Source organism: Danio rerio, chromosome 17 (assembly GCF_049306965.1).
Source record: "Danio rerio strain Tuebingen ecotype United States chromosome 17, GRCz12tu, whole genome shotgun sequence".
Taxonomy (NCBI): domain Eukaryota; kingdom Metazoa; phylum Chordata; class Actinopteri; order Cypriniformes; family Danionidae; genus Danio; species Danio rerio.
Window position 1 is genome coordinate 23,428,270 of NC_133192.1, and position 26,317 is coordinate 23,454,586.

The 26,317-nt window shown below is 37.9% G+C and overlaps 1 protein-coding gene across 5 annotated transcripts in view; it reads right to left on the reverse strand.

Moving 5' to 3' along the window:
- Positions 1-6,096: 6,096 nt before the first annotated feature.
- Positions 6,097-26,317, reverse strand: part of ttbk1b (tau tubulin kinase 1b) — a 37,111-nt gene continuing 16,890 nt past the window's right edge. For 3 of the 5 annotated variants that reach the window (XM_073928461.1, XM_021473129.3, XM_073928462.1), the window contains 3 exons: positions 24,107-24,611; positions 10,392-11,701; positions 6,097-8,243 (listed from right to left, as the gene is read on the reverse strand). In XM_073928461.1, the coding sequence (XP_073784562.1) occupies positions 7,799-8,243; positions 10,392-11,701; positions 24,107-24,611 (2,260 nt within the window). In that variant the 3' untranslated portion in view covers positions 6,097-7,798. Of the gene's footprint in view, positions 8,244-10,391; positions 11,702-18,910; positions 20,850-24,106; positions 24,612-26,317 lie in introns of those variants that run through there. The other 2 variants (XM_073928464.1, XM_073928463.1) reach the window with 1 other exon arrangement.

The following is a 26,317-nucleotide window of genomic DNA, read 5'->3' on the forward strand; positions in this document are numbered from 1 at the left end:
ATGAACAGTACTTCATAAATGGAGGCTAAACGAAGCCCCTCCCCAAATACTCTTCATCTTTCCTCCCTCTCCTTCAGCCATAGTGAGATTCTGGTTTCGGCTGTTGAGTAACTCTTTCTGTCCCATCAGTTTAGGTATGTTTGCTTATTTCTTCATAGTATAAATCCTATAACTTCAAAAAAGAATGTTATAGATGTATTTGGTTTTTAAGTGCAGTAATTAAATTACTTTTCAGACATAGGGTTTCTAAAAGCCATTTAAATTTACTTTTGATTTCCTCTCTGACAAACTGACTCAGCTCTCTACCTCTATCACCTGTTAGTGGATCACCAGCTTCCTGACAGACAGACAGCAGCTAGTGAAGCTGGGTAAACTTTGGGTAAAAAAAAAATCTCTCCCCGGGAGCAAATAATTCTGGCCCAGATTCGGCATAAAGCTGGCACAGCAGGCATTCGTCTGGCACTGGCATACAGCATGTGGGCCAAACATTGCCCAGGTCAGGCTGAGGTGGCACTGTCTTACAGGCGGCACTCAAGACTTGGGATAGATATCAAATGTATTATTTGGCCCAGATGTTAAAATGTATATTTGGGCCACGTAAGTTTGGCATATCTTGACCCACTTTTAAAATACATTTGAATTGTTTTTGAGTAAAGAAAGATTCTATCAATCAGGTCGCTTTAAGAAAAGCACAGCCATGAAGCAAAATGCTTTATGGGTTTATAAAAAACATTGCAGTAGTCGCACACTAATATATCTGGCGCAGTTCAGGCCCAGTTATGGGTTTTTAACTTGGCTGAGACTTGGCCTAGATGTGGTCCATGTTTTCCTCTTGTATGGAAGCCAGACTTGGTCCAGTCATGTACCCTAATTTACTGCGGCATGTGGGCCAAGCAACTGCAGATGGTGTGGGCCAGATCTAGGCCAGAGAAATTTTGCTATGGGGGTCACTATCAGCACTGGTGTCCTTCTCCCTGTGTACAACTGACTGCACTTTTACAGTCTCCTCTGTCAAGCTCCTGAAGTTCACTTATGACCCCACAGTAATCAGACTCATCGAGGTTAAAGACTAGTCTGCTTACAGATGGTGGTTGAGTAGCTGGCTGTCTGGTGCAGTGACCAACCAGCTTAACACACTCAAAACAGTGAAGATGATCATGGACTTTAGGAGTAACCCCCTGTACTCCCCCCACTTACCATGATGGACAGCACTGTGGCAGCAATAGAGTCATTCAGGTTCCTGAGCACCACCATTTCTCAAAATCTGAAGTGAGATCCTGAGGCGCTTCCAGGCCAGCCGAGAGACATAGTCCCTTCAGCTTGTCCTAGGTCTTCCCTGAGGCCTCCTACCGGTGGGACATGCCTGGAACACCTCCCTAGGTAGGCATCCAGAAGGCATGCGAAAAAGATGCTCGAGCCACCTCAGCTGACTTCTTTTGATGTGGAGGAGCAGCAATAGGGTGAGGAGAGACAGAGCTCCTCACCCTATCTATAAGGGTGCACCCTGCCAGCCTGCGAAGGAAACTCATTTCAGCCGCTTGTATCCAAGATCTTATACTTTTGGTCATGACCCAAAGCTCCTTACCATGTGAGAGTAGGAACGCAGATTGACCGGTAAATCGAGAGCTTTACCTTTCAGCTCAGCTCCTTCTTTGCCACAACAGAAAAATACATCAACCGCATTTCTGCTGCCGCTGCACCAATCCTCCTGTCAATCTCACCTTCCATCCTTCTCTCGCTCGTGAACAAAACTCCAAGATACTTGAACTCTTCCACCTGGGGTAAGGACTTTCTTCCAACCTGAAGATGGCAAACCACCTTTTCCTGTGGACCACCATGGCCTAGGATTTATATGTGCTGATTCTCATTCCAGCTACGTCACACTTGGCAGCAAACCGTCACGGATATTGTTTCGGAAAATCACTCTGGACCCCTCACACCGAGGCCACTCTCTCTTTGAACTGTTGCCCTCTGGCTGGCGCTCCAGAGCACAAAAACATTTTTCCCTCTGGTCATTTCCCACCTGAACCACCGTTAATTACCTCATATGCACAATAAACTCTGTATACAGGAACAACTTTTTTTTCTCTAGATTTTCTAAATGATATTGCCATTTATTCATGTTTTTTCTATTCATGTCTCCTCTATGTTTCTACTTTGTTGCACTCTGTTTGTACTTTGCACTTTGCTCCACTATGTTTGTACTTTTTGTACTCTCTGTACTGGAAGCTCTTATCATAAAGACAAATTCCTTGTGTGTGCAAGCACACTTGGCAATAAAGCTCTTTCTGATTTTTATTCTAAGATCTAAAAGTTCTCTGTTGTTGGTTCATTATATGAAACATCATTCTTTTTCATCTTCACCCATGGTGGAAAGAGAACTAAAAAAATCTAAGTCAGGTAAAAGTACCATTACTTGTCAAAAATGTAGTGATAGAGGAAAAGTTTGTTCATTCATTTTCTTTTTTGGCTAAGTCCCTTTATTAACCCCTTTATTAATCCGCCACAGTGGAATGAACCATTTTTCCAGAACTTAACATACTTAACAAACCAGTGTATGTTTTACACTATACACATCTACACTACACTATGCACATCTACACATACACTACGGCCAATTTGGCTTCTTCAATTTACCTATAGCACATCTTTGGACTGTGGGGAAAACCAGAGCACCTGGAGGAAACCCACCGGAACACGAGGAGAATAGCAAACCTTCTGTTTGTGTTACCCACTGTGCCACCGTGCTGTCCTAAGAGAAAGTAAATGTTCCATATAGTACTCAAATATGAGCCCTTCTAGGAGTACTCAAGAGTGATAATTATACATTCATTTTCTTTTTGGCTTAGTTCTTTATTAATCCAGGGTTGCCACAGCAGAATGAACCGCCAACTTATCCAGCACTTTTTTTACGCACAGATGCCCTTCCAGCCACAACCCATCTCTGGGAAAAGTGATAATAATTAATAAAATAAAAATGATAAAAGTAGATTAGATCAGTGCCATTTTCATTAAAGAATGCTTCAGTGTAAATTCATTTATTTGCCATTCATTGACTATAAATTTAAAATGTGATATTATTTTCAAATAAGAACACATTACATTATGCACTATAATAAGTTGACAGAAAGCAGGCTGGTGCATTTACATGCAAAGCGATATAGAGAAAAGTAGTTTTGACGATACTGTATGTTAATTCTTAGATTATGCACTTTGAACCCTGAAATAATTTTTCCGTGCAGTTTTATTGGATGTGGATCAAGCTGGGATTTCCGGTTGGCTGGGCTAATGAAGTAGACGTGTTTGTTTCTCGTTCCCTCACGTTTTCGTAATGCCTATTTATTTTATTTGTGAACTAAAAATCAGAACACTCCATCATTGGAGAAAACCATCACTTCGATAAAACATGACCTCCAAATCGCCTAAACAGAGCAAGACAGAAGCAAAAACTGACCCCTCAGAGGACGCCACAAACCAGCTGAACATGGCGCCGATGGTCAAACAAAACATCGACAGGTCCTATTGACGGAATTAAAATCCTCCATTTCAACTCTTGAGTAGAAAATGGATGTGGATCAAGCGATTGATTGTTGTACTTAGACAATCACTGTAGACAACAGAACACTACAAACACTACACTTTTTACTACTGTCAAAAACTACAGCGTGGTGACTGTAGGTGGAAGTAAAATATATACTGAGTAAAAGCACAGATGTCTAAAATACTTAGAAAAGTGCAATTCCTGAGAAGATTTACTCAGTTACAGTAATTTGAGTATTTGTAATTGGTTACTTTCCACCGCTGCTTTCACCACAGCAAGGACATGCAGATTCCCCTATGCACAACATCCACTGAGTGTTTCTGGAAAGAGAGAAGGAAAACAATCAACCAAAACAGTGATGGAACTTGCATTTATTGAATGGCATCATTGATAATTTGTAATAATTTGTCATTTTATAACTCAGAAAGGTTGCACCTTAGTATAAGTTAGTCAATCATGATTCATGAAACACATTCATGCAAATTCTCTCAAAGCAACACACTGAAGAGAGATGACCAACCAGGAGGACGTGTCTTTCCTCAAAACTTGTTGGCATTTGGAGCGTAGAGAGAGTGTTCTGGGTTCTCCACAGATGGAACATATTTTCCTGTTATTTCATCCAAACGACAGCATGCAATGGTTCTGCAGTGGGCATGGTCTAAATGAAGCTCTCTCTCTCTTTAAGATCACTCACAGATAACACTGGCTACTGTGCACTAAAGACATTTTTCTCCTCTGGTGACTTGACAATCTTCATGGATGTTCAGTTTTCATCCACGCACAGGACAGAAAAAAACACCAATGACTAGAGCGGGCATGAAGACACACTCCGATAGCACCTTAGTTATTATTTTCCACTTCAGATTAGTAGCCTTTGAACACATGCTCTGGACACTCAGGAATATCAGAACGGCATAAAAATAGCATCCCGGAGTACATTTACAAACCCCACACATGCTCTTTTAACACACATTATTGATTTCTGCTGCATTTCTCCTTGGTGTACCTGGTTTTTGAGGAGCTTTTGTGTTCTCTTCAACCTTCGTTCAGCTTCCTCAAACACTCTTTGAACTCTAAATGTTGTATACAGATCCGAGTGGTGCATCTTCAGCCTGGCACTGAAGAAAATGCAACTAAGTTACTCCTATTTTCACCCAATAATCTTTTTTGTAGCCTTTGTTGTTTTTTGGAACAAAAATATATATTTAGATTTTTTTTTAAGTACTGCTTACATTATCTACAGTTTTGCAAAAGACAATAAACAGAAGCGGACAAGCATTTCTGAATGCAAGCCACTGGTCTGGGGTTCGGTAACAAATACATTTACCAGACAGGTCACAGATGACCCAATCAGGAAGAGAATTAAAGATGGTGGGTGGAGCAAAGATGATAGTATGATTGATGTCAAACTGTAGCAGCAACATTAGTGATCTTTAGGGTATGTTTACAGAACATTGAAGTACTAAAAGCAATTTTATTATTATTATTTGGCATGGATCCATACTCGTGCACAAACCTGTAATAATAAAATCACATTCATTAACTGTATTTTTTCAAATACTTGAGCTTTGAAACCCAAAGGTCTGCATTTTCAGGAACTAAAATAATGTTTTTGTGTAAATTTATGACCAACAATTTTACTTTGTATTTTGGACAGCCGATTCGAATGCTGTCACCTGGTTAAACAGGCATTATCAGTTATTATCAGCTGATAGATATGAGCCAGTATGGGACTTTTGTGCCTACCGGTAAGCTCAGAAGGCTGTTCTCATCCATTTACATGGTTAATCAGCTATAAATCACATTTGGCTGAGGCCAGAAGTTAACAAGAATGATTGATATTATTTATTTTTTTTATATATATATTTTTTATTTTTTAATATTTATAAATTTCCCATTAATTATATTTTATTAACGTCTACCCTTACCCCAACCCTAACCCAACCATCACAGTAATGTAAAAACAGATCTGAATCTACTACTTCTCTATAAGTGAAGTTGATTAACCACAAGAATGATTTATATTATTTATTAAATTTCCCATTAATTATATTTTATTAATGTCTACCCCTACCTCAACCCTAAACCCAACTGTAACATTTATGTAAAAACAGGTCTAAATCTGGAGTCTTTCTTATTTGTGTAGCTGACTAGCCATGTGGATGGATGAAAAAAGCCTTCTAAGCCTACCAGTACGCACAGAAGCCCCCAACTTTCAACTGATAACCACTGATAATGCCCATTCAATCGAGTGATATCATTTGAAGCGGGTGAAATAACTACATTACGCATGCCAGGCCAGTAGATGGTGATATCACCTGTAAAGAAACACCACAAACCTGTGCATATATGGTTCAGTAGCTATCATTGTTTTGGTTGCAAGTACGCACATGCCTATAGACTGTTATATGTAATATGCATGGTGTCATCATTTTCACAAGTTTGCATCATCTGTGCTTTACACAGAGATGATCCCATTCCACACGAATCTTTGAAAACTACTAAAAAAGTTGTATTATGCATGCCAGGTCAGTAGATGGTGATGTAATTTTGTAAACAATCCTCAATCCTCACAGTCCTGTAATCCGCCATAATTGTTTTGATTATCAAGTAGTCGCACATGCTTATGAATTGAGCATATACTGAAATAAACATGCGCATAACGTATCCGTTTCACACAAATTTACATTTTACACGCTACTTACATGAAGATCAGAGGCTTTGTAACCCATTATCAAAAGTCAACATAGGCTCATTCTGAAAATGTAGACTTATTTACGTTTCTGGAGATCACAAATGATGTCAACTTATGGCTGCATTTCATCTTTAAAATGAGCGCTATGAGGTGGTAAGGTGCCGTTTCCTTTCACGCTTACCAGCTGACCGCTTACCTCCGTATGCTTATCTTTTTCGCTGTTACCAGTTTGTCGGGTAGCTCGACACGTACGTCAGTGGAATGAGATGCAGAGGTGTTGACCATGACAACAGGGTTCGAGTCTGGTGAAGAACAGTTCCAGAAAGCAGGTAAGACAAAAACAGAATCCAAAAAGTAAATAAACAAGTAATTAACAGGGTCAAAATGTGGTAAAATCTGAAAACGTGGTAAAAATCTGTGGGCTTTTCTTTTTCTGGATTGCTTTTTAAAATACTGAGGTTGGGTTTAGGAAAGGGGTGGGCGGGTCAAACGGCGCTTTTTAAAATGCTATTGGTTGGGTTTAGGGAAGGGGGAGAGTAAGGGTTTCGGTTGGTTGGTTAGTCAAAAAGTCAGTCAGTTGACAAATCCAGCCTCTGGTGGATTTATGTGAGAACAGCAGACTTGAATGGCACTCACGAGAGAAATTTGGGATCTCAAAAAGCATACACAGCAGTATCTGGTGGATTCACGAAAAAAAATAAAATAAATCTAGCTCCTGTGACGTATTTTGCTGTGTTCTGAAATGTATATAGGGGTACGTAATCAGAATGAGCCTTGGTTATCTAAAGTTAGTATTCTTAGCTACCTAATTTAATTTTTTTATGTAAATCATCAGCAGAAAATGCAATAAACGAGTTGAAATGTTTTTAGTTGACAGTGTTGTGTAAACATACCCTTAGCTCTGTGTAGAAATTAAATGCAGGTTTTAGAACTAGAGAATTAAGAATCGCTCACTTTTCAGAAATTTCTGCACAGAACTACCTAATACAGGTTAACACACTGCATTAGCTGATATAAAAGTCTCTCTTAAACACAAATAAATTGAATATAATTTTTGTAATTATTTTAGGATTTGTAGATTCTGATTCTGATGTTGGTTTGCCCTGTTTCACAAATGATATTTCAGTGAATAACTGGCAGGTACTTTAATCTATTGAAAAGTATTAAAGCTAAGTAGATCCCAATTTTTACTCGTACAGTATGATTGGCTTCATTATTGAACATGATAGTAGTGTTTGCGCTGTGGACATGAGAGCCTGTGGAAGCTTTTTTGTGATGGCAGCAATAATTTCCTTTGCAGGTTTAAGGCATATGAGGTGTGTTTATCCGTCCAACACCCCTCATTAATGACAACTCTCCCACACACACACTCGCTGTGTGTAAATGTCAGAGGTTTTCCTCAGCAGAGGTATTTAAGTAGCTGCTGCAGTCACTTGGCAGAATAGCGAACGTGTCCTTCATATTGTTTGGTTGCGTGTCTGACAATTCAGAGAGTGATTGTGGTGTTGATGCTGAGGATGAAGATAATCTAGAGCAATGGAGTCCTTCTTCACACACTGTAATTATCTTGTTTTTGTTTTTGACTCCAGTGGATCTTTCTTTGCTTTTGTTGAGGTTGATGGGTGGGATTTGCTCTTTCTTGGGGTGGTGGAGTCCTGAGGTTTGGATTTGGACACAGACGGGACTGGAGGTCTGGGCTGCTGGGCTTGCCGTTGCGTTTCATTGGCTGCAAGCTGTCGTCGAATGCGCTGAGGCGAGGGGCTGTCGGTGCGGGAGGTGCCGTAGCTTCGCGGGGAAGTACTGATGCTTCTGGTGGCATTAGGAGCTGAGGTACGAGTAACGGTACGTGTGGCCGTCCGGCTTCCTTGAGTGTGGGAAGGACCTGAAGATGGAGGAAGGGGTGGAAGTGTTTTAGAGGGGCGGAGCTGAGGTTTAGGCGGCTGCTGATGAATATTTGTGTGCAGACTTGCAGATTTCTGAATCTTGGGATTGATAGAACTGTTGGTTCTGTTGGAGAGGAAGAAATAAAGAGTCATATCATTCAGTGGAATTATAATACAATCATTATCTCCATTTAGGTTCAGTATGCACAATTTTACATGTCACATTAAAGTAAAGGTCTGCCACGGGACCCGACCAGATTTCTTGCGGTATGGGAATAAATTTCCGAATAAAGCATGGGAGTGGTCGGTAACTGGTGTAATTTGAACGGGAGCGGGTGGTCTAACAATATCGCTCCCGACTGCCGGGCAAGCAAGTACACGTATGTATGTGTGTGAATGAGACAGCGTGATGCTGTGTGTCGCTTGTTTGTTGCTATCTATGTATGTGTGTGTGTGTGATTAAAGAAAGAGAGCGTGATGCTGTGCGTCGCTAGCTTGGTGCTGTCTATGTGCGTGAGTGTGTGTGTAAATGAGAGAGAGCGTGATGCTTTGTGTCGCTTGTTTGGTGCTGTGTGTCTATGTGTGTGTGTGTCTATACAGATGGCTTGTTATAGGCTGTCTGGTTTTGGTCCTCTGTTCGCAACCCCTAGTTAGTGGGAACGGCGGGTAGAAAGCGGGGCGGGTCAGACAGCGGGACAACAAATGCTGAATATAAGTGGAAGAGGTCAGTTCGGACTAAAACCTGGAGGGAACGGGATTAAAAATTTTGTCTCAAGCAGATCTCTACATTAAAGCCCAATGTACCATTGTATACTTTTTACATGCAAGCCTAGATAACAGGCGGTTCATGTTCATAAGTCTTTCCAAGTATACTACATTTGATGTGCTTGCAAACATTATTGGGGAAAGTTACTTTTAAAAGTAATGCATTACAATATTGAGTTATTCTCTAAAAAAAAAAGTAACTAGTTGAGTTACTTAGTTACTTTTTATGGTAAGTAATGAATCACGTTACTTTTGCATAGCTTTTGCGTTAATTTTTATTGCCTGAGCTTGATCTCTTTTAGAACTTGTTATTTTTCTTTCTTTTATATTAGAGGAACTTCCTGAACCCAGAGCTATACATGCAGTATATACAGATTATTGAAAGTTTAAAAGCAACGTGTTTGCTACTTTTGTACTTTTGCCTTAATTTTGTAATTTTGTCTCAAGTAAAATGACTGTCCATTAAGACAATCCCTTTTACCTTTTCTTCAATGTGTTCAAACTACTGAACACATTCTCTCGTTAAGTGTGTGATTCCTTGTAACTACTTTACTTTTTATTCAGCAATTTACTTTTTAAAAGCTAATTAATGAAACTAAAAGGTAACTTGCATTACATTGTGAAATAAGTAACTCAAATATTATTACTTATTTTTTAAATGTAATCCATTACTTTACTCGTTACTTAGAAAAGTAATATTATTACATAAAAAGCGTTACTTGCAATGCGTTGCACCCAACACTACTTGCAAAGCGGTTGACATACAGTATGTGCATTATAACAGCTCATGGGGTATTATTATCACATATATAAGTACAGTGCTCAGTATAATTGAGTAGACCCTATTTTGAAAATGAATGTTTTTATCCATCTTTCAGTGGATATAGGCGATGTATTTTGATGCATTTAAACAAAATGAATTTATTAAACAGATAAGTATATTAAAATAATATTTGTCGCCAAATATATTTAGTAATTGAAAGAAAACAATTAAAGCAAAATATTGCAAAAAAAATTAGAACCTACAAAATTTCAACTAAATTTTTACATTTTTTGCTTCTCTTGATTTTTCCCCTTTTTAAAATTTGTTTTTAATATTTTTGAATAACATTTAAATTTAGGTTTAGTAGTTTTTTATCGTTCTTTTGTTAGATAAGCTCCAGATTTGGCTTCAGTACTGACTAATCTAATGTACATGTAGGCATCTATTGTTAATTGTTATCTGTGAAGAATTGCTGGCATTTTGTGGAAAAACTTATATCTCCAAAAAATTATCAATTAATATGTGCAAAATGTATGCACAAAGTATGAATGGTGACCATTAAAATATACATGTAAATTTTGAAGTATAAGTTGCATTTAAAAGGAATGGCAAGAAATCATTATACATTTGCTCTTAAAGAAAATATATTTCAAATTGTTTTCAAATTAAGACTCATGAGAAACATAAATTCAAACAAATGTTCAAAATTTTGATGTGTACCAAATAATTTTCTGCTCCACCCACCTGTATTGAATAAAAGACACAGATCTCTGGGTTTGCGGTAGAGTCGCGCACTTTAACAGGTCGTAAGACCCCCTGATAGGCGTGACTGGCCGAGGGATCCTGCTCTTAATTTTCCCATCCGCTCCTTTAGCGGAGTCATCAGATTGGTGGGCTTCATCCTCAGATGCAGTGGTGGAGAGTGTTGGGGAGTGTGAGGAGGCAGAACGAGAGCGCATCATATGCGTTTGTTTACGCTCCAGAACCAGACGGGCCAACTGTTGGTGTCTGCTTTTGCGAGTTCGTTGCAACTGCTCTTGACTCGTCTGCGATGACTTGTCTGAGCCCGTTTCATCCTCTGACATGAGCACAGGAATACGGCTCCGCCTTTGTGGGAGTGGCTTTCTATCAGGTGACTCCACCTCTGGTGGAGACACATCCTTCTCATCCTCTACTTCAGCATCTCTGTTTTGTTCAGGGGACACAGATGGACTCTCTTCTTGCTCCTGTTCTTTCTCTGTTGTGACACCATCTTGTTCGTCATCTAATTTGGTTTCTATTGAAATATTTTCTTTAATAGCTATAGACACTGGCTGCTCAGCTAAAAACACAGTCTCTGCTTCCTCTCTGCTACTAATAATTACATTTTCTACTTCCTGCTTTTCCTTCTCAGCTTCACTTTCTTCCTTTTTCTTCTCATCCCCTTCCCTTTCCACCTTAATCCCTTTACTATTCCTCTCTATCTCCACTAGTTGCCCTGACCGATCCTCTTTCTCTTCCCCCATTTCGTCACGCTCAACAGATATCGGCTCATCGAATCCAGACGGACGGTGTCTGGCTGTCATGACATTAAGATGTGACGTCTCAGCGATGTGGATGAAAGTGCGCTCCACTTTAGTAAACGGTGGCGAGGAAGAACCACTGGTGATCACAGCCGCAGTTGTCATGACGATAGGCCTGGGCTCTGATTTAATGACAGAGGAAAGAGTGCCAGGTTCAGATTCTTCCGGCACAGGTCGCTCTCCCTGCGGTGTCAAAGCAGCAAGCGTTCCCTGCCCATCCCCAGGTGAAACTTGTCCGTTACCGGCAGACACAAGCACCAGTGTGCGTGAGCCCTCTTCCTGGTCATGGTCTCGATGTGCAGGGGCGAGTAGGGTGGACGCTGCCCCTTCCGGGCTTCCCTCACTACTGCGTGGACTCCCATCACTTCCTGAACCTCCAGTCTTCACAACCTCCTCTCTCAGATCATCAAACATCAAAACACCAGACACAAAGTCCACTCGCTTCATACGCGTCTGAGAGAACGAAGGCGAAGGTTCAGCCACGGCGATGTCCTGTAACAATGCAAGAAAAAAAAAACTCAGTGGAGTCATGTTGAAAAAGTTGTGTGGCATTGAAAGGATCAGTTCCCTCCTTTATTAATGATTTCCAAATCATTTACTCTTCCCTTGTCATTTAACATGTTAATTTCGTTCTTCCTTCAAAACACATTTTTTGGTAAAACATACAGTTTTCTTCTCCATATGAGTAGTTTCCAAAGTTAGGGACAATGACAGGGGGTCGCTTGGTGATTTTGGTGATTTTTAAAAGTCAAAATTTTTTAAATAAAATTATTAGAATTACCATATTATTTCCATAATCCACAGAAGATATGATATAAAATAGTAGTGAATAGTTACATAAAAACAACAGGCGAATAAAATTTTGTTGTCCGATCTTTTACATTTTTTTTTTTCATAGGACTGGTGTGTTTACGTTAGATTAACAACACAGCAATAGCGTCAGCTGCAGCAAATTGATTTTATAGCACTAGGTTAAACTTTCTGACACCTTTATGGCAATTAAATACATTACAAATAAATACAAGCCACAACTGAACTTTGAGAATGATCTCTGAGTGGCGGTCTCCGATAATACACCAGGAACAGACTTGTGCTGAAAACATTGTGTCCAACAGTTTCTTTAGCTGAGGTCAACACTAAATTAAACATAAATAAATGACTATAAAAACGATATGGTTCTTATACTGATGCACTTTTTTGTGTTGTCAATATACTTGTGTTTATATAGGCCTATTGTTATGTGTGCAACGTTTGTAGATTTATAACCACCTCCGAGAAATTTGGGAGTTGCGAGTCACTGGCATTGTTATTTTGGGGGTCGTGAGCTGAAAAGTTTGGGAACCCCTGCTCCATATAGTGGACCACATGACTAAATCATTGAATTAGGTAAGACACTTATTACTTGGCTGGAAACATGTAGATATCTCTGAAGCTGTGTTGAAACTGCAATTTGAACGTTCATACCACTAACCAACATAGAAGTCCACTATATGAAAAAAAACCTGCATGCTTTCCTCAAAAACCTTAATTTCTTTTAGACAGAAGAAACAGATGAGTCGATTATAGGGAAACTTTCATTCTGGAAATGAAACAATTCTTTTTCAAGCACCTAAAGTCTGCCAAGCATCTTGCCGGCAGCTAGCTCTCTGCAACTGTCACATGGTCGCCCACTGAAGCTAAGCAGAGACCACATGGGATAGCTAGGTTGCTGCCAGAAGTGGTGTTAGTGAGACCAGCAGGGGGTGCACAATCTGTGATCTGTGTGGGTCCTTATGTATATTGATGGGGACTCTATACTGTTCAGTGAACGCCGTCTTTTGGATGAGATGCATAATTGATGTCCTGACTCTCTGTGGTCAATAAAAACCAAATTTGCCCACTGGGCTCTGTCCATCATGGCCTGCTAACCATCCCCATATCATAATTGGCTGTCACTCTGTTTCCTCTCCCCCAATTAGCTGGTGTGTGGCCTGATGTCTGGCGCAATATGGCTGCCAATGCTTCATTTACATTTACATTTACATTTAGTCATTTAGCAGACGCTTTTATCCAAAGCGACTTACAAATGAGGACAAGGAAGCAATTTACACAACTAAGAGCAACAATGAATAAGTACTAAAGGCAAGTTTCAGGTCTGTAAAGTCTAAGAAGGGAAGTGTTTTTTTTTTTTTTTTTTTTTTTTTTTTTGTACAATTAGTGTGATATTCAAAGAGGCAATTGCAGCTTAGGAAGTGAAGTGGAGACTAAATAGTTGAGTTTTTAGTCGTTTCTTGAAAATAGCGAGTGACTCTGCTGTTCTGATGCAGTTAGGGAGTTCATTCCACCAACTGGGCAGATTGAGCGTGAGCGTTCGCGAAAGTGATTTTTTCCCTCTTTGGGATGGAACCACGAGGCGACGTTCATTCACAGAACGCAAGTTTCTGGAGGGCACATAGATCTGCAGAAGTGAGTGCAGATAAGAAGGTGCTAGGCCAGAAGTCACTTTGTAGGCAAACATCAGAGTTTTGAATTTGATGCGAGCAGCAACTGGCAGCCAGTGCAAACGGACTAGCAGCGGAGTGACATGTGCTCGTTTAGGTTCATTGAAGACAACTCGTGCTGCTGCATTCTGGAGCAGTTGAAGAGGCTTGATAGAGTTAGCTGGAAGCCCAGCTAGTAGAGAGTTGCAGTAATCCAGTTTGGAGAGAACAAGAGCTTGAACAAGGAGTTGAGCTGCATGTTCAGATAAGAAGGGTCGGATCTTTCTGATGTTATAGAGTGCAAATCTGCACGATCGAGCAGTTCTAGAAATGTGGTCAGAGAAGTTTAGTTGGTCATCAATCGTTACTCCAAGGCTTTTCACCATTTTGGATGCAGTAATGGTTGCCCCATCCATCTGGATTGAAAAGTTATGGTGTAGAGTCGGGTTGGCAGAAACTACAAGCATTTCCGTTTTTGCGAGGTTCAGCTGAAGATGATGATCTTTCATCCAGTGTGAAATATCCAACAGGCAGGCTGAGATACGAGCTGGAACCGAGGGATCATCAGGATGAAAAGAGAGGTATAGCTGGGTGTCATCAGCATAGCAGTGGTAGGAGAATCCATGTCTCTGGATGACTGGTCCTAGAGATGATGTGTAGATGGAGAAGAGAAGTGGCCCAAGAACAGAGCCTTGAGGTACCCCAGTGTTTAGATGCTGTAGGTTGGACACCTCTCCCCTCCAAGACACCCTGAATGACCTGTCAGAGAGGTAAGATCTAAACCATTGTATAACAGTGCCCGCAACGCCCAGTGACTCAAGCGTAGATAGCAGGATCTGGTGGTTGACAGTGTCAAAAGCAGCTGACAAGTCCAGCAAAATGAGGACTGATGATTTAGAGTCTGCTTTAGCCAGTCTGAGATCCTCCACGACCGAGAGCAGGGCAGTCTCAGTTGAGTGGCCTTTCTTAAAGCCGGATTGCTTGTTGTCCATGAGATTGTTTTGAGTAAGAAAGTCCAGGACTTGATTGAACACTACTTTCTCCAGAATCTTGGCCATGAATGGAAGCAGGGATACTGGTCTGTAGTTTTCAAGTAGCGTATGGTCCAGGTTGGGTTTCTTTAGCAGTGGGGTTACCCTAGCCTGCACACTGGTGGGGGATGAGGAGATTTCCCACCAAAAAATTTGCAAAGTTCTTTGAGTGTCCATAAAAGTGCTATATACATGTATGAAATTATTATTATTAATAATAAAAAATAACAAGAAGAAAATGCACAGTATATAGTATAATACCAAATTAATTTAACGTGTACACATCAAAACACAACACTCTGTATGTCTAATGTCTCCAGAGATATCAACCTGTCCTTGATTATATTCCACCTCATTTCTTTCAAGCCATTTCTCCTTCAGCTGAACCAGCACATTCTGCATTTTTAACCACAGCATTTAAACAGACTTTGATAACACACTGCTAATAAACTCACTTTGAGTCAACCGTTTCAGAAAACTACAGATTGTTACAAGATTTTTCCATTCATTTCCATTCATTCATATTTAACCAAGTATCTGCTTTTCTCATACTAAACAACCTCAACAATCAGAAAAAAACCTTTTTAAGGCTGCCCAACAGGACTTCTCAAATGCGAAATAAACACTGTGGACCACGCTGTGAGACAACACACCACTCTTTAGTCATTTTTCAGATTATTTACTTGTGATTTGGTTGTATACAAGCTTTGCAGGATTGTCTTTTTAGAATGACATACATGGTTAAAAAGGCACAAAAGTCCATTTTACAGTGTAGATTTCTCTCTCTCTATATGTTTTTTAACGATTTAGCCCATTTGTGATTTCAAGTGTAAACTCAAAGACAGTGCTCAGCCAACAGTATGTACAGCGGTGGACACACACAGGGCGAATGGAACAGAGGAATGTGTTAGTACAGCAGCATGTTCAGCTATCTGTCTAAAGAGTTATGATATTACAAAAGCCTAAAACGCATGCTTGTATATATTACAAGTCTACTATACAGTCCCTATTTTATTTATTGCACTAGCTAGCTATTTTGTGAAAGACACGAAGGCTGTCGAAGGCTGACCCTGATTTACTTCAATGGGCAGGTCTGGGATCAGCTTATGAATAACTTTTATTCAATACAAATTTCAGCATATGGTAAAAATTTTGACTCAGAAAAGGTTAAAATCGATTCATAACAATACTGGTCAGTGAGAAGCCATTTACACGGTTTTAGGCTTTTCTGAATATACTGTATTATTAAATAGATAAAAGAATACAATTTGACGCTTTTCTATACAAATGCTAAACGCTGTTATAAGCTGCTCAGAGCTCAAGGGTCGTCTCTGTGGAGTTTAGACAAGCTCGGGTTTGACCCAGTTAGAGACAGAGAATGTGAGAGGTTATGAATGTTGAATGGCATGAAACGGGACTGCAATGATAAGCCATTTGGCTTGAATGAGTAATGACTTTAGCATGAAATATGGTTCTACATGAAACATCGTTGTGATTCAAAAGTATTGGACAACATTATTTACAGTCTTTCACTAAATCAGAGAAAACATTCCTTAAACGATCTATACATGTTATTATCCCATCTTGAGAACATTTTATACATTTTTAAAAGCGCAGAAACAATACATTTTCTGGCGAATAATTATAGGCCTGATCAGGATCACTACCTTTCAAAAGTTTGTGATATTTCTTTGTTTTTTTTTTATTTTTGGGAAGTAATGTATTTTTTTCAGGGAGGATTCATTAAATTGATGAAAAGTTTCATTTGTAAATGTTATAAAATTCTTCAGTTTCAATTAAATGCTGTTTTTTTTATGATTATTCATCAAAAAAGTCTAAACAAAATGAGTCATCAGTTCCTACGAAAATATTAAACACCATTTTCAACACTTATAAAATGAGAAATGTTTCTTGAGCACCAAATCAACATATTAAAATTATTTTTTGAGAATCGTGTGACACTGAAGGCTGAAGTTATTCAGCTGTGCCATCACAGAAAAACATCACACACTTTAGCATATACTAAAATATAAAAGTTATTTTAAAATTTGAATATTATTTCACAAGTTAAAGTGTATTTTGATCAAATAAATTCTGTCTTCGAGCATATAGACTTACTTCTAAAACATTATAAAATATCACAGACCCAAACTTTTGAATGGTAGTGTATGAGACACGGCCTCAGTTATTTAAACATCTTTGGAACACACAAAAAATGCATTTGCTTACCACTATTATCTTGCATTACCAACAAAAACCCAGTTTCCAAGTTCTTTCATCTCTATACACATATGTCATTCAGTCTGTGCTCATCTTCTCTATTAGGAAGACATTTGGATCAGCTATCTCACACAGACAAAACACTTCTGCACATATACACATTACAGTACACCGGTGAGCCCAGATAAACAGTGGTTGGTGTAAATTGCATTGAAACACCCAAAGCAGCACATATGCCAAGAACCAACTGCTATGAACACCGGGTTCAAAACCAATATGAAATGAAGGTATTTTGTATTTGTATTTTCAGAATGTATTGCAGTTGGTCCAGCGAGGCAAATTATAGTTTAAGAAGAATAAACTCTTTAGCAAAATGGTTCGCATATGCATTGATTTCCAGCATAGAGCACTTTTAAAGCATGGATTTCAAGTGAAACATTAAACCACAAACAAACAAGCAATCAATATTTTTGTTTTCCTCCCAAAAGATACACATATATCTTAGCTGAACTGATTTCAAAGTGTTAATGCTACTTTGTTTTACAGTAAATATCTAACATTGTGTCTTTGCCAGGCAAAACTAACATGCCTATCCAAAAACTAATAAACCACAGAGAAATCGACTATGAATTAAACTAAAATTATAAATAAAATGCTAAAGTACTAAGCATAGGATGTCAACAACAGTACAGTTATGTAAAGCAGAGTTTTGGACCAGAAATAAAAATGAGGCAGCCAGCAAGTCTAATACGCTGTGCCTGGTTAAGACACAACGTGCAAACGAATTTCTATGACACCAATGCTGCGTTTCTGCATACTAAAGCTTATGTACTGATTTATGTGACTGCTATGACTTCAAACGTTGAAGTAGCATGTCAAGTCGATGGACAGGAACAAAAATGGCACATTCATTTGCTGAATGATAGATTATAGTCAAGTCAAATATCTGCATATGTGCATCGAACAAATGCATGTGTGACAAAACCAAAGAAAGAGGCTCAGTCTTCCTTTCACACCCCTATTGCCTTGAGCTCTATTGCACTTTAATATTTAATAGATGTCTATTCCAGAACTTTGTTCTTTTCTACCCACTGTTAGTCAAATATCATGACATAAAGGATCCCATTTTTATGTCTTGCATGCCCTCAGATAAAAACAGCTTAAGTTCAAACAGATCTTAATTTCACTCTGTCTAAAAACAATATGCATATGTTTCTGTAATCATCTTTATATGTATTTTTATAGCTAATATGGAAGACAGATGTAAAATCATAATTAATCTATAGGATCCAGCTGAAACAGCCGAATTCGTTAAAAAGGAATGTACGTCCACGTAATTTTAGCCAGGCACAACATTTAAAGGGACAGTCCACCCAAAAATGTGTTCATTTTCTGACCACCAGATCATGTAAGACATTTAAGATTACATTTGTTTTCAGTAATACAATAGAGGGGTCATGAAGTGAAAAGCCAAAACTCCCTTGTGGTTTTGACAGGTAATAGGTCATATTACTAAAAAAACATTCTGTAAGATTCAGAACTCAACACTTTATGGCTCCTCTAAAATTTGTTTATATTAAAGGCAGTCTTACAAAACCACAAGTTCTGAATTGTTCTACTCTGTGATGTAATAGGGAGGATAAGCCCCGCCTCCGCAGAAGATTGAAGTTTACTGCTACCTCACTGCCTGCATATCCCTGTTTAATATGCAAAACTGTCAGCCAATCACTGCAGTGAGCTTTTACATCTGCATCTACAATCAGCCACGCCCATTCAAACAGAGCATTCTGATGATCAGGGTCAAAAACAGTACAGAAAATAGTCAATTACTTCTAAATTATGATGCATTTTGATATACAAATATTGATTATATTATAAGTGGACCACGGCAAAAAGTACAAAATAAAAAACCTGAGGTAGTTTAAAAAGTTTTTTAGCCGAAACGTGGTCTTAAAACGCAAATCAAAGTTTCTTTAAAGAAAAAAAAAAAAAAAGAAATCCAGGCAAAACAAACATATCTTGGATAAATTGAGGCCTAAGTTAACAGCAAATTGTCATTTTTGGGTGAACTATGCCTTTAAACATAGACCTAACACTCTGTTCACTATTTTACTTTTCTATATGGATAAACACACATTTTTCAGGTTTAAACCTTGTGAGCTTGTATAAGCTTTCTCTCGGCTAAGATAGACGCCTATAAGAATGTATATAAAGAGATTCACGTTCTGTCATGCTTGCTTAAGAAAGCCATTCATCCCACCTGGAGGTGCATGTTGTAGAGTTTGACAGGTTCTATATGTGCTGAGATCATATTGATGCGAACAGACTGTGCAAAAAATAGCATAGCAAGCACTCACTGTCCTTCTAATGTCCTCTGTGAACCTCAGGCGGACACACCATTTTACCCATCTGCTTTTGGCCAACATTCATTGTAATTCAATGACATTCAACCCTGAAAACCTAATCACACTATCCAGCCTGCTTTACATCCGTCTTTTTACCCAGAATATGACGGCGTTCATGAGAATCAAAGCAACACAAATATAATGATATTCTCGTCACTTTAGACAATGTGCCTGTCCCAATAGACACCAGCAGCTTTACATGAAACATCCTCTAAAGAGGTAAAAATGTGTTTTTTGTGTTTCTAGTTTTTTTATACAAAAAACTGCAGTGTACTATGTCTATATGAGTAAATACATCTTACAGCATTGTACAGAATTGCTTTGTTTAGGAGAAAACTCATTTCTTTCCCCATCTGTCTCAAGTGCTTAAAGGGATAGTTCACTCAAAAATGACAATAATGTCACCATTTTGCACAAAAATTTTACTTTCTTTACTCTGTAAATGATAAAAAAAAGATATTTTGAACAAAGCTTTAGTCAAAGTTAATGTAGTCAAAAACAACTTCGACTTTAATGGAAAAAAACAAACATTTTGCAAAATATCTTTTTTTTTTTTTTGCCACGAACGTCAAGCAAATTGAAGCATCATTACATTGAGTAAATGATGACAGAATAGACATTTTTGAGTGAAATATCCTTTTTAATTTAGATTTCTAATAACAAATTCCAGTTTAGAATCCAGTTTAACATATATCCCAGGGTTATTATAGATCACTAAAATAAATCATAGAACTGAAATATTTTGCTTCTTAAAATAAATGCTTACTTAAGAATATATAATATAATATAATATAATATAATATAATATAATATAATATAATATAATATAATATAATATAATATAATATAATATAATATAATATAATATAACATTATATTATTCTGCTAGACCCCAAGGAAAAAAATCTCATTTATTATTTAGTTTAACGTAATACATTAAGTTAATACTTAATAAGTTTAATAATCAAATGTATTAAAATAATCAAACTAAAATTAAATGTTCAACATTCTAACTCAATGATACTATAATAACTCTGCAAATATTGCTTACACACACACACGGACACACACTCACACTCCACTTATCTCACAATCACAGACCAAGTTTATTGCCCAAGCTTCTGTATCGAATTTTGTTCATCCATGGGCACAAAAGTGGGCACGCGTGCTCCCCTTCTATTAAAACGCCACCGCACGTGCGCGTCAGTGTACATTGATGGTGGGCGAATCATGTCTTGTTCATAAGTTTTGCCAGCACTTGCTGAATGTGTAGGCGTGGTAGGTTTAGTACAGAATGCCGGGCTCTGGGGTTGCCTGGCAACAGGGCATGTCTGCGATGGGCATGGCGGTGGGCGGGGCTGCTTTCAGCTGAGCGACTGCGCTGAATGGCCGCTCCCCCAAGGGCGGGGTCATGGGGGAAGGGCTCCGTGTCCATGGTAGTGGAGGAAAACACATACGACGCCAGTCTTCTCAAATGGGCGGGCCTCGGGAATGAGTGATGTGGGTGTGGCCTGTCCTCCTCCAACTGAAAAAGACCAATAAGAGCGGAGGAAAAGAGGAATCAGGCTGAGAAAAAACTAAATCGCGATGTATTGAAAAAAAGCGTGTTTTTTTGACTAAGACTGTGTGTGATGCACACACAAAAACACACCAATAAAAACAGGAGATAAACGATACAGTATATTAAATGGGTGGTGCAAACACATAGATGTGCTGTGACTGTTTTAGAGGACAAGACCAACCCACATCTGTCTGAGTGCTAGAGACAGGCTTGTTAAAGCTTACGCTTAACTGGGTGAATGTATGATCTACATGTTGTGAAGGAGCCAACGTGTACACACAGACCCTTGAATGAGCGAAAAGCAAACTAAGCTTGGCTGTGAATTGTTGAGCTTGACACACACACACACACACATACACACATACACAAACATAGAAACCTAAACCATGCAATTCAGCAATAAATACACAAGATTATTTAATGTACTGTATCAATGGTGCATACATTCCCTCACATACAAAAACATATATGCTAATACAAGTTGACGGAAACTTAGAAGTATTACTTGTACTGATGTACAAATATTCAGCAGCGTGGAGTAAATACTAGTATATCATAATACTTCTGGCTTAAGCACAACCTATATACACAGATATTACAAAAGCTATCAACTAAATGAATGTTAATATATGACCTGCAATTAAAATCTGAGGTGGGATAGATGTTAAGGTCACAGAAGATGCACATGCTTTTGTTATACTCGTCTATGTCACCGTTACCCATCTAAATTTTCAGCGGCCATCACTTCAGTTTTCAGTGTCACATGATCATTCACAAATCAAGCCAATATGCTGATTTTATACTCAAGAGATATTTCTTACTATCAGGGGTGTCGCTAGAACCCAATTTACTGGGGCACGTGCCCCAGTAGAAATCACCAGTTCCCCAGTTAATGCTTTGGGATACGATTTACTTCATATGCAAGTGTATTTATTAAGAGTGGTAATCCCGAAATAAAGACGTTATTTTCTATATGCAACCGAACCAACGCAGGAGGTAAAACCTATTAAGCCTAATTTTCTGCCATGTGTCAAGTCTAAGACAACAGAAAATTCATTAAAACATATATTTTTTGTATTCTATAGAATTGTCTATAGAATTTCATTCAAATTAAATTATTATTCATGCAAAGTATTTCTTTAATGATCCTAATTTACTACTACTTAATTTTTGTTGAAGTAGTAATATATTTCTTAACAATTCTTCTTCAGTTTCTAAATAGCAAAAACTTACTGACCTCAAATATTTAAACAGTACTGTATTAAGACCCATTCCATTTACTAATCTTAACTCAAAAGAAAATGTCATCTATTTTTTTATTCACATGGATGGAACAAGCCCACAGAAACAATAATTCAGTCATTTACATATAACACTTGCACAACAATTCAATCTATGCCAGTTTATAGACATAGATCAGACGATGCTGGTACTTAAAAGCCTTTTGCTAAAAAGCTTTTAAAGTCGACATGAGATCAGAAAACCAAATGTAAATATTTTTCCAAATGAATCATGATTTTAATTTTTTGGATATCTTAGGTAGACATGTCACATTACAGAACTAAAATGAATTGAAGTAAAACACACGTTTACTTTAAGAAGCTACTCACAAAACACTGCAGTGTGACAAAGTGAAGCAATACAATTCTATTTCAAACTGAACTTAAAGGGATAGTTCACCCAAAACAATGAACATCTCGCTATTTTATTCTCCCTCAACTGGTTTTAAACCTTTAATAGTTTCCTTCTTCTGATAAAAAACAGAAAAGATGATATTTCAAAAAAACCTGTAACCATTGACATCCATAGTAGAAAAAAATAAATACAATGGAAGTCAATGGTTTCACCAAGTTAAGTTTAGGCCTTTTAGGACATTTTTAAGATCATTATGAATTAAATTTTAGACATATACAGGGCTAAACGCTAGGGATTTTCTTTTTTCGAACAAGTCAGACGGAAACGATTTTTTATTGCCTTGTAAAAAAATAATTATAATTTAATACATTTAATAATACAATAATAATAATTTGATAATAAAAAATATAGGTCAGGTCAGTATCCTCAGCAGTAAAAACATGGAGAACTTAAACAAATGTTATCATAATGAAAACAATTAAAGCAATATGGTAAAAAGTTAACAATTAAATATTTAAATAAAACGTTTAAAGTTTTATTGCGATGGATTGTTGGTGATTGTTTATTTCAATCTGGTCAACAAAGGAAAATTTTGAAAAAGATTTAAGACCTAAGACCTTTTAAACCGTAACAGCTGCTATTAATAAGTGCTGATAAAATGTATAATCATTTTCTTTTCAAAGTGATTTTAAAATTATTTAAGTGATCTGAAGGCAAAACAAGGTTTATAAAAGCTGGAAATATATGTCCTTTGATCCATACATGTACACATAAAAATGTAAACTGTCAATAAAATCATTTTTAGTAAGACATGTCATACGCTTTTTGTTTTTTTTTAATATGTGTTTAGATATCCAAGTAAAATAAACTGTAAAATTCATACGTTTAAGCCTGCATTATTTTTTAAAAGCGTCCTGCAGTTGTCAGTGCGCAATAAATCGTGGGACAATCGCGGCCGCAAAGGATCCACCGGTTTTGTCCTTCAATACCTGGGAAACGAAGGATGCATTTGGAGGCTGTGTTTAAAGGAGCATTCAAGTTTTTTTTAAATGAGACAGCCTTCAACGAGCCGGATGAGGCAGCGCACTTCGAATGCATCCTTCGGAGGATGCAGCCTCTGAAATGAGACAGCTATATTTATTTAGTTTGTGCTGTAATGCATTAAGAAAAATAGTTCAAAAATAAACAAAGCGTTTGTCAACATAAACATCGGATTGATTTTCATTTTAATTTATACTGAAACATTTGAATAAAAACTTCAGTGAATATAAAATTAAACAATGCCTTAAGAAAATATAATGATCAGATAGGGACTCAAATTCAGCATTAATTTAACTTTTTTCTTTCAAAGGTTAAACAAAAGGCTTTTGATTAGAAGGTTTGGAATTATTAACAGGTTTTTTTATGGGTGAGTAAATGACTAAAGAGTAAAACCTTTTTATTTTGTAGTTTTGGGTAAACAATCCCTTTAAGCTTTCATAATGATGTTATCATGGATCCAAATATCCTCAAACATTTAAAGAGTTCAGGATGAGCCATATAAACACACATGCTCACACACACATACACATCCAGGTTTGTCTTACCGGTCCATCAGGTCCAAACGGCTCCGACTCTCTTCTTCTCGGGCAGGAACGAGGCAGCGTGTGACAGGATGAATGGCCGGGACTCGGCCCTGCTCCCTCCTCCTCTGCTACAATCATCATCCCTCGCTGTGTTTTAGGTCGAACCACAGCCTCAGCTCCTCCATGCACTCTCCTTCTCCTCTCCTCGTGGTCCTCGAGGGGCCGCAATTCCTCAGGTTCCTCATCTGTGGTGCCTGAGGTGGTTGGTTCTGCCCCGGGGAGGAAGTCCTTCAGCTCAGTTTCTTTATCGATCATCACCCACTCCCTGCTGTCGAAGTCCTCTTCCTCTGCCAGCGGGACTGAGCGTATGAAGGCATTGCTGTGGGCCTCCTGGTCACCGTCTGCAGAGACATCATGACGGCCGCCGGCCAACCTTTCTCCCTGTCCACCCTCTAAGGAGAGCATCTGAGCAGGCTGAGAAGAGTAGACATGCCTGGATGGAGAGCCCAGCATGTCCAGACGAGAGCTGATAAAAAACACACACAAAATCTATATTATTATTTATATATACAGTAATGTGCAAAAGTTCTAAGCACTGTACCAGCTTTGTTGGCCTAAGACTTTTGCACAATATATAATCAATTCTTCTCTTTATTAAAAACAAACAGAAAATAGAGGAAAATGTACTAAAAAACAACAACTGCACAACATTTCCTCTTCAAGCAAAAGTCTATGTTTAATGTGGCTTCCTTTGGCACCAAGCACAGCTTGACCTGTTTTGTTCTAATTGTCCTGACATTTTCTAAAATAATGTGCTGCGTAATATCAGGCTTTTTAGCACCTTCTAAAGTTCTTCTTTAGGTTTAGAGTGTCATATCTTTCTTTTTCTGTCCAGGTTATCTCATACAGCCTCTATAATATTCAAGTCTGGACACTGTGGAGGCCATTTCATGACTGTCTGTGTTTCATCAGCTGTTTTCTGTCTCTAAATAGGATTTCACTTCAATTAGTGAATTGTTATTAAGCTGAAAATAAAATCTATTACCACTGAAGTTCTTTCCAGAAGGAATGGTTTAATGGATTAAAACTGTATCTGTACTTTTCAACATTCACAATTCCATCAATTCAGACAATATTGCTAACATAACAACACTGGTAAAAATGCAGCTCAACCCAGGACAAACAACCTCTCTCCAACATTGTCTTTCACGCGTCTTAAACAATTAAACCAAAATAGTTCAAATTCTAACCTAACCTAACTACTATCCCAACAAGCCGAATACATCAACTGAAAGATAATTTATTCAACCTGTATAAATCGCAATAAAAAAACTGACCAAAAATGTACTCTTATGACTGGTTTTGTAGTAAAGCAACACATATATCCATAGTACCATTAGTAAAATAACAGATTTAATGTTGGCCTAAAACTTTAGCACAGTACTATATATATATATATATATATATATATATATATATATATATATATATATATATATATATATATATAGAGAGAGAGAGAGAGAGAGAGAGAGAGAGAGAGAGAGAGAGAGAGAGAGAGAGAGAGAGAGAGAGAGAGAGAGATTTCAAAATGAATATTATTCATACTTTTTTTCAGCAGTGACACATTAAATTGTGTTAACTGTGCAGAGCTGTATTCAAACAAAGTCATTTATAATCTTATAAAAGATTTCTATTTCATATAAAAGGGTTCCTACTCTAAGCCATGTGTACAAATCCTTGACTTTTTCCTGACTTTTTGACTTGACTTTTCCTGACTAAAAAGCTAACATTCCATGTCCCATAATGAAGAGAAAAACAGAGCGTTGCTGTGCTTTGCATATTACAATTCTTCAAGCTTGAGTTTTATAATTTTTTGTGAATTCAATAGCCACTATGAGCGCAACAGTGGATAATTTACCTTCGTTTTTGACAAGAAATTAAAAGAAACAAAAGAACGCAGTTCAACTCCCAGTCTTTGAAGTGGTCAATTTGTAACCACGGCTCTTGAAATTTGCATTTTCCTGCCATGTTTGCCTTTGTTAACAAGTACTGCTTGGCGATTTCATTTGACTTAAGTGACTGTCAGTTTGACGACTGGAAAAGGAATAAAATGAAAAATAGCCTAACCAACAGGCAAAATGTGCAAAACAGTGTGCTAAAAATTATATGTTATAGACATTACACTTTGCTAAATGAAAACTAACATTTAAAAAGAGAAAAGCAAAAGTC